The sequence below is a fragment of the Trifolium pratense genome, linkage group LG4, assembly GCF_020283565.1.
Source record: "Trifolium pratense cultivar HEN17-A07 linkage group LG4, ARS_RC_1.1, whole genome shotgun sequence".
NCBI classification, from domain to species: Eukaryota; Viridiplantae; Streptophyta; class Magnoliopsida; order Fabales; family Fabaceae; genus Trifolium; species Trifolium pratense.
Genome location: NC_060062.1, coordinates 38,671,326 through 38,681,234, shown reverse-complemented (window position 1 = coordinate 38,681,234; position 9,909 = coordinate 38,671,326). Strand labels below are relative to the sequence as shown.

At 32.4% G+C, this 9,909-nt stretch overlaps 1 protein-coding gene and 1 pseudogene across 4 annotated transcripts; one reads left to right on the top strand and one right to left on the bottom strand.

Moving 5' to 3' along the window:
• Positions 1-1,808: 1,808 nt before the first annotated feature.
• On the top strand, positions 1,809-6,153 carry LOC123882231. Of its 4 annotated transcripts, none has more exons than XM_045931047.1 (12): positions 1,809-2,238; positions 3,366-3,610; positions 3,692-3,815; positions 3,964-4,251; positions 4,383-4,489; positions 4,580-4,673; positions 4,782-4,871; positions 4,950-5,039; positions 5,117-5,257; positions 5,346-5,470; positions 5,553-5,619; positions 5,718-6,153. In XM_045931047.1, the coding sequence occupies exons 2-12, from the start codon at positions 3,426-3,428 to the stop codon at positions 5,856-5,858; spliced, it is 1,452 nt and encodes a 483-aa protein (XP_045787003.1). In that variant the 5' UTR covers positions 1,809-2,238; positions 3,366-3,425; the 3' UTR covers positions 5,859-6,153. The 4 variants fall into 4 exon arrangements, with proteins under 4 accessions (XP_045787003.1, XP_045787002.1, XP_045787004.1 ...); XM_045931046.1 differs by having other exon boundaries at positions 2,514-3,610; positions 5,718-6,126; XM_045931048.1 differs by lacking the exon at positions 5,553-5,619 and having other exon boundaries at positions 1,809-3,610; positions 5,718-6,067.
• A 536-nt stretch (positions 6,154-6,689) lies between these two features.
• Positions 6,690-9,616, bottom strand: LOC123922647 (annotated as a pseudogene).
• Between the last annotated feature and the right edge of the window lie 293 nt (positions 9,617-9,909).

Here is a 9,909-nt window from a genome sequence, read left to right as displayed (position 1 = left end):
ACTAGACATCGGAGTTTTTATTACATTTGTATTATTTCAACAACAAAATATTAACATTGTATGTTTTTATTTTTATCTCTCTCATATACTTTTAACTTTACAGTTTACATGCATTTTAAATTATCCACAGAAAACACTTAATATATTTAACAACAAAACTTTTATGTCCAAATATGAGTCCTCTTTTATTATCTATCGACCCATTGTGTAAATAAAAGAAAAAGAATAGAAAATATTATGATCGTTGTCGAGATGGACTGAGCATCTTATGAGATATGTGGAATTTTCAGAAAAACAAAGGTAAGTGATGTAATGAATTATTTAGTGGGTGTGACCTTGTGGCACAATTTCTTGCCAATCCTCATGTCACTAATAAATATGTGACTGAGAATATTATGAATTGATATTATAACGAAAAATCAATTGAGATATATTATGTGTTGTTGATTAGTCTCATCATTTGATTATTAGTTTATGGATACAAAAGAAGAAGAAAAATTAAAATTATTATAATTAGGAGTGTTGTTTGTGATTGTGAATAAAAAAATGGACGGATATACTTGGTCGTTTAGTCGTTTTGATCGATGCCATATTTTAATATTTGGTAGTATTATAGTACTTTTTTTCGGTTTTTACCCTCTGGTTCTTAGGGGAAGGGGGTCCTAGTAGTCCAGAGTTTGGGGCGAGTTCTGACATTAAGTGATTTCAGTCCCCTCCCAAATGCAGTTACGGGGATCGAACCGTGATCCTCCCTACCAAGTTCAACGTTAATCACCACTTACCCAATTAATATTTGGGGTAGTATTATAGTACTTAGTTGCGATAAAAATTAGGTGAAATTGTTTAGAAAAAAGTTGTTTAGTTTTTTATAAAAATGAAAAATACAAGAAAAAGTTAAGAAATGACACTACAAAAAGCATCGTCGTCACCAATCGTCAGTTGGTTCAGTGGTGATTGACGCTGAACTTGATAGGTAGGGCCGCGGTTCGATCCCCGCAACTGCGATCGGGATGAGGCTGTAACCACTTGATGTCAGAACTGATCCCCGAACCAAATTTAACTGGTGGTGAAAGACAAAAAAAAAAAACATGGTCGTCATCTAAAAAAAGCAATAAAAGAGAGGGTGCAAACATCTCAATTCTATACTTGAGTCTCCACTAAGACATAAGTTTGTTAGCTTATCTACATATTGATTAATGATAAACATAATTAACCTTGCAATTTCACTCCTCCCAATTAATAAGAGAGAGCTTTGTGAAGATTATGCATGAGATAAAGGTTACTAATTTTTCAAACAAACCATGTCGATATCCACAAGAATAGACACGAAACTCACACTACAAGAATTTCCGTTAATTCCTATGAATATTAATGAGGGAATTTTGTTCCTCGCAAAACATAAACATTTTCAAGGAAATATTCTTAGGAAATCAAGTTGATTTCCAAGGAAATATTCCTCGCAAAGCACCATGAATGTAACCATTGCAGGCGATGTATTTTCCAAGAAACGTTTTCAAGAAATTTTTTTTAGGTAACGTTCGTTAACCGTTGAACTTTTTGTCACGTTGCCTAGAAATTTTTTCCTCGAGAATGTTCGTTGACCAAGGTTACAACACAACCCACATATAAAAATACCTCTATGATCTCTTATAAGCCCTTCACAAGCAGCAATGCTTGTATTGTCTTAATATGATATATCAATATTAAGCTTCATAGTATATTTTCATTAGACATGATGCCATGCCACTTAACATTTTTCTCTTGAAAAAAAGAAGAAAAGAAAATGCGTTTTTAAATTTTTTAAGGTTTTTTCTTGGTTACCTTCACAAAGAGGTGTGTAAAGAGCACACCTGATGTGGATCCAATTAAAATTAGCCAGCTGTATTATTTATTTCTCTTTTTAATTTACAGATTTGGTTTATAAACTTTTGTTATTTTCACAATTGACCACATTGCATTAATGACTCTCAATCTTTTCAATAAAATTGTTGGTGTCACTTTTCTTTTTTTTCTTTCACAAAAAACAAAAAATTGTTTCTATCACCTAGAGAACAGAGAACACGCTCCATCTTCTTTCTCTGGTTTTTCTTTGTTTCCTATTCTTCTTCTCCATACCCATTTTGCTGCTTCATACAAGTTGAATTTCACTTCATCATCTTATGAATCAAACTTGTGTTCATCGAATTAGCATCCTACACAAATCAACCAATCTTTCTATCTCTACCACAAGATTTACAAGTAAGTTACTCTATCTCTTGATTTTTTGGGTTTTTCACTTCCTTTAGTTTTAGGTTAGTTTTGTGTTTGGTGCTTTGATTTGTTGCTGAATTTTGCACTGTGGGTATTAGAGTGCATTTACTTAAGATAAGGCTCCATGAAATTATAGGACAAGCCTTGATCTAGTATAAAAGACAAAGATTTTATAAGAGGGATATGTTTTAATTAAGTTAGAATGTAATAATTATAGCTAAAATAATTGATGAATTATTGGTGTGTGTGAGTATGGAATGAAGAACAGAAACTCAATTATTGCCTTGCGGTTCACAAACAATCATCGTTGTTCGCTGTTGACTACTAACAGTGATAGTGATAGGCTATAACAAAAAATTATGACTATTGAGTAAAACGAGTTCCAGCTCTTGCCTTTGTTTTGTTCCCGAATTTTGCACTGTGAGTGCCTTGTTTTGTGCTTGTTCGGTTACCACTTTTATAGTGGATTGTATCCTTGCTTCTTCAAACACTCCTTGTGTTTTGTTGAAGTTTATCTAATAAAATTATTGTTGTTTCAAAAACAAAAAAGTTTATACCTTCAAAGAATTGAAATTGGATTGGTTCTCTCAGCCATATCAATGTTAATAGCTGGTTTTTTTTTCTTCTTATAAGCAATAGCTGGTTTTGTTGAAAAGCATTAAGGTAGATAGTATATAGCTTTTACCAATGACTGTGTTTAGTTAGGTTTTCAATATGCTTTTAAAACTTACAAATTTAGTATCAATAAGGCCCCTGCAAATAATAAATACAGGACGAAAGAACATACATGGATAGTGGCTACAAAACTATGCAATCTGAACAAAATCCAACAATGACAATAATCCGGTTCACAATTTCAATTAAAAAAACAAGCTATGCAATCAGATACATTAGTTAGTCGATGTATTTAAAATTGATTTAATTTTATTTTTAAAATTTGTTTTCAACGTTAATATGGAATATGAATAGACTTTTATATTTCCTTTAACCAAAAAAAAAAAGTGAATAGACTTTAGCCCCTAAACAGCATCGTTATTCCTTAGTTCTGCTTAGCTTATGTTTCCAATGCATTTGCACAATACCCAACCGATGCCAACTTCTGTTGCAATCCAAAGGAATATGAAGCACCACACCTTAAGAATCACCACACCTTCATCTATTCACCTTATAAAGCAATGGCAAATGAATCAGAAGCACCACACCACACCTTCAAAATGGAGAACAATGGCAAACGAAAACGAAAAGAAGATGAGAATGGTTCTATATCCATTACATCTCCACTGTCTACCAAAAGAGAAGTTAGGGAAGATTTGGATACTGAAGTTAAGCAAATTTCCTTTGTAAATTTGATCTCAGAAAGGTACTTGTTTAATTTTAGAACTTTGTTTACTTATTGCAATTTAATTGATGAAGTTCTTATAACTTTGTGTTTACTTTATAGTGACAAACAATCTAACCTGCAATCCAAAGAGCAAAAATCTAACATGCAATCCAAAGAGAAAAATGGATATTTTGATGATTGGAATCCCAACTTCTTTAGGCCAGCAAATTGTGATGTCAAAGAGGTAAAACTTTAGGAACCCTATTGTTGTTTTGTTTTCTTCATGCTCCTATTTTTTAGTTTTATTTTTCTCTTCTTTTGAATGCCTTATATACAAAGTTGGGTTCTTTGTGTTCATCCTTTTATTTTATGCATTTTTTTTATTGTACTAGGGTTTAATTCAAAGGGTAACAACATTGGAGATGGTTGTTCCAAGTATATTAAAAGCAATAGAAGAATTGAAGGAGATGATAAAGACAATATCTTGTACACATAACACACCTTCGCGGGGAGTTCCACATGAAGAGCCCAAGCCCAAGGGAAGTGTTCGACTATTGTTCCCTGAAAAAGGTGACAAATCTCCTATCGTATTAACTGAGACACTAACAGGGAGTTACACTGTTACACCTAGAAAAGGAAAAGAAACTCACTCCAAATTAGTTGGACCAACTATCCCCAAGGTATTAACAAATAATCATTGTTGTGCCTTTAGCAATGTATTCCTTTTCTTTGACAATAACAATATATTAATTTTATTAATTATGATTATTGTTTATTTACATTGATTTCTTAATTTAAAATTTTTACACAGTGGTTACCTCTAATGTTTCATCCAAAGAAGAAAATGGAATTAAATCATGAAGAATGCAATTTGGCAATCTATATATTTGGTTGTCCACCTAATCAAGAAACTGACCGGTTAGCTTTCTTTTCATTTTGTTTTGGCTTTTGTAATTTCCATGAATTTATGATTTATGTACATTTATTTTATCTTGTTAATTGTTGTAGGGAGGAAATCATGATTTCTACAGATCTCTGGTATCAACATGGAACAAGGAACTTGTTACAGAGTTTGAAGCCCCAAAAAATGATTTCTCAAGATGTACATATACATATGATTGTGCATTTATGTTGATTTAATAACCTTATTACATGTCGGTCATTAACTTTACTGGTCAAAAGTTATAATGTTAAGGGAACTCTATTTCAGGTAATTGATTTTGCTGTGTGCATGCTGACTTATGATGCGAAAAAGGATACATGTAACCCTAAAAATTGGTTTCTACCAAGCACTTTATCGGTAAATTTTTATGCCAACTATTTTTAAAATTTTCTTGTTCCTCATGTGCTTACTAATGCTTGAAATCCATTTATTTAGCAATTCGTGTTGTCATGGAATTCACCAGTTGAAAAGATGAAAAAATACTATAAAGGACGGTTTATGGGGAATGCTGATGTGATTTCAAAGGTAATTTGGTTTTGTATGGTTAAGAATAATATTTGTTGATCGACATGATTATGAAACTAATGTGTGAATATAATCAGATATTTTTACCGATACATGACTTGGAGAATCTCCACTGGTACCTTTTGGTAATTGACTTTGTAAGAAAAGAATTGGTTTATCTCGACTCATACCGAAATTCCTCTGTGGTTAGAAACAGAATTACAAGTATCAAAACATTGGTAATAAACATACTTATGTTATAGTTTTTATCCTATATATATTCAACCATTGTAGAAAATTACTAACAAATTTAAAATATGATTTCAGTCTACTTTTATGGAACAATTGTTGATGGATCCCTCTTTCTATGATACCGATTCAAACTATGGCAAAAGAATAACAGAGTTCAAATTAGTCACTCCAAAAGGTTTGGGACGTCAAGGGGAAGGATCGTAAGTTACCAATATATATTCTTTAATCAAAATTTTCTTTACTTGATTATCTCTCGATCTTATTGATTATATTTTGTCTTAGGAATGATTGTGCGGTTTGGGTGATTAATTGGATGATGCAACAGGGAGAGAATGAATATAAGATTGAAGTATGGAAATTTTACATAACAATAAAATTTTAAATTTGATAGCATTGTGTGAAATTTTCAAGACTTAACTATTGACTTGTGTAAAATTATGTTGATAGGTGGATGAAGGATCAAGACTGAAAATTGCTCTACAACTGACACTTCATCCTTTCAACAAAAATAGAGATTTGATGCTAACAAAATCTTTGGAACACAAGCAAGCTTTTGTGAAAGGAAATGATCTGGAGGAGAAGAATTGAAACTATTTGTAATTCATGTCGATTCTATAATGATGTTATGCCTTAGTTCGTAAACGCTTTTTTTGGTGGATTTTAGTTGGAGATTCTGTAATGATGTTATTTCTTAGTTCGTAAATGTTTTTTGATGGATTTTAGTTGGAGATTCTATAATGACATTATTGAATATTTACACCACAATTTAAGTTATTGGTATTTTTTTGTGTGGATTTTTAGTTGATATTATATTGCTATTAGCCAAATATGGTCACTTATTTTTATGAATGTTATTAAATCAGCCATTGAGGAGCTTTATCAGTCATTGTGGAGCTTTAACTTTTCTGTTATTTTTGTGTTAGCCTGCATCATAATCTTACTCATCAAATACCCTTTCTCTACTAGTGCTATATTATTGTTTCAAAAAAAATAAATTCTAGTGCTATATTAGGTTGTTAGTTCAAGTAGTGCAAGTTCTAGTAGTGCTCTCAAGAATGATATCAATTGGAGAATTGGTGTTGTAATTCCTATTCTTATAAAGCATGGGTTATCCTTTTTATGGAACTTTATTGGAATAAATTTTCTTAGCTTTTTCAAACAAAAAAAAAGTACGAATTTCTTTTTTGTGCCTAAACTTCACAAAATATCAAGAGGTAATAAAGGCAACTTGTTTATCTTGAAAATTGTAGATCCATCCTATAGAGTTCCTCATGAACTTGCACTTTTCTGCATGAACTTATATGCTACAAATTCAAGTCAAGAAACAAAATCAAGTTAAAATCAAGTTAAACATTTAACTAATCTGTTAGGAATTATAATTTCCACACTTAACTATTAGTATTTCCTGACACAAACCCATGACAGAGATAAACAAAATCATCCAAATATCTTCTTTCTTTATTTTTTTGACAGTAAAGGAATTTCATTGATAAATAGGAAAATCCTTACAAAGAGAAGATATAATTTGGTCAGGAACCTTGCCTTCCCAAGACTTACAACCAACAGAAAGTGCTAAACCAACAAGGCTCTTTTAACAAAACTAACACTAGCATTCTCTAGCCTTGCAAGAATTTCTAAACAATCTAAGACTAAATCAGCAATAGCAACATGTTTAGTAACACCATACACACACACACACACACACACACACACACACACTTCACTACTGCTTCAGCATCCATGATTTCAGCAACTAACGGAGAAACTTCAATGTCTTCACAATTTGTTGCAGCAACAAAACCGACCCCGAGTGGTCTCTAGCTATCAAGCCCCAACATAGAATTCCATTCTGGAAGCAGACAACATCAACATTAATCTTCGTAAAAAATTTCGGGGGCGGAGGCCACTTATCTAGAACAGCAGCTGCGCGTGATGGGGCCTGCACATGTAGAACTTAGCAAATATCGCAATATTGTGGAAAATAACTGAATAGTATACAACAATCACAAAATCTTGCTTTATGGTTCTAATGTTCTAGTGGTTATAAGTATGAGCCAAAACGATGCCTAATTAGAGTCCACTATAAGGTCTCTATTCCACATGAAAAAATTCAGCATGTCAACCAAAGTGAAAATGTGAAGAAACCTTCAGAAAAGTACATAGAAATAGTCACTGTGGATGGTTTCGACTTCTGGTTTATGGGTTTCTTTAATTACAAGAAAGCTTTAAGATATCTTCAGCATGCTATCTCTCTAGCTCAGAGGGAAAATTTGTAGAAATATAAGTGAAATTGTTCTTTGAATTATAATCCCTCTCATTAAGCTTTTTATCTGTCTGTAGTCGATTAACCGGCCTAATAAAGACATTATGCTAATATGCTTTTGTTAAGAAACCACTCGCCTCATTTCTAACTTCAGGTGCAGCATATTAAAGCTACCAAATGAAATTTGACATTTTAAAGTCTTCAGATGGAAAAAAAAAAGTTAAACATGGACCTTTAGTTCACACTTAAGCATATTAGTTAACACCTACATTTCCAATACGCAAGTAGAAAAGAGAGACATGTAGCAGTAACAGAATAACTGGACTAAAAATCGATACAGTTTTGGCATATTTTTTGAGTTGTACAAGAGAAAAAGAAGCCTTACTTGTACAAATAGGCAGCAATTCCCAAAATTATAATCAACAAAACAATATCAATACAGAAGTTTCGACTGGATCGTAGCTGGATGAAAACAAAAGATCATATAAGATTTAACAAGAAATCTATCACTGATGCAACCATAAATTGATGGAAATATAAGACTGGATGAGCTAATAACCTGGGTAACTGTGTCTTTAAGTTTAACGTTGGTATTTTTAACACCATGTTAACTTCAGCTTCTAATTTCCAGAGTTTTGAGAACATCAATTTCCATATTTCCAGAGTCTTCAATTTACAGGAAGAAATTGATGAATCTCACCTTTGTGTCAATCTCATCCATCAGTGGAACTTGCTTATCAAATTCCTGCATTTTGCACATATGTAGAAATATATAAATAAAATATAGTATATAACAAACTTAAACATTAAAAAAAATATCACACACAAAGGATGAATGATAAACAATAAGGAAATATCTGACCTCATTCATATCATGTGCCATGTTTTCAAAGTATCCAATCCTTCTGCAATCACATCCAAACCTTGATCCTAAAAGGTCCATGTAATTAGATTCAAAACCATGTCCAAGTTAACACTCTACATATAATATCATGCAAAAGTTAACAGCTCTGTGTTACAACTTCAAAAAGCAACTTGCCTGTTTCATTTTAGGCATTTCATACTCCTCCCTAAACTGACTTGATTCTTTGGTTTGTTCAAAGTATCCATCTTCAAATCGGCCATCTGTGTTGAAATAATACACAGAAATGAATAGAACCAATTAATTAAAAAACATCTTCAAGAACTTGTATACCTGTATAGCTATTAAACTTGGACATTTATTTCAATTACCTGAATCAAATTTAATTTCAGGACGTGAGGCAGAAGCTCCACAACCTCCAGTTTGTTTGGGTGCAGCAGGGGTCCCATCCGGGATAGCTTGGATCCTCTCTGGCAATGAAAGAACCAAATCATTACGGGCAGCAAATTCTTGCGACGAAAGCCCCTTTACCTGTGAATACAAAGTACCAATTTAACAAATTAATGATTATGTCATTAACTTTGAACACACTTGTATGCTATTAATGTTACCAACTGTGCAAGGACACAATCAATCGACCTATCTGAGATAATAAGCGCCAAATATTTTATGACAACAGTAATTGGATGAAATCATGGTGGAATTGTGCTGAAAATTATAGTAATCTGTCAAAGTCACAGTAAATTAAATTCAAACATGCATACACTACTGCAAATGTGATATGCGAATATAATGAATTCATCATTCATTCCAACCAAAATATCAGAAAGAAAAAGACACTCCAACACTAACAAAATCAACAACAACACTATCAAAATTCTCACCTGCGCTAGTCCCAGCTTCAGCTGAATAATCACATAGGAGATGTGTATCGTTTCTGATTTTTGTCAATGAAAAAAATTGGGGGTTTTGGCTTCTGCGTATTGGAGAATATTGGAACTGAGAAAGAAGGGGTGATTGTGAAGAGAAAAACGATGGTGATGGTAAATGTCGTCGTCGATGACCGGGAAGACGATGATATCTTCTTCGATTAGGATTCGTGAAGAACGGGAAGGATTTGGGTTTGGGAAATTCGCGTGGGGAGTTGAGAAACAGTGTAGATGTATTGGTGTATTTGATTGAACTGAGATGAGATCCAGTAGATGCATTTTTGGGATCCATTGAAGAAACAAGAACCCTAATTGCAGAAGAAGAATCCTAATTTCATATTATTGAAGAGATTTTTGTTTTTTTTCAAAGATAAATAGATTTAATTTTTTTTTGACAAAAGATTTAGTTTTATTTGAAAATATGAGATACTATTAATTATTAATTGAAAGTGGGGAGATTATGCAAATAACAAAAATTATAAGCTTAAATATGTAAAACAAAATTTAATGCATAAAATAGTTAATAAGTCCACATGGTTAATTTTAAGTGGTGCCACATCAGCAGAAGGTAACTAGCACACCTAC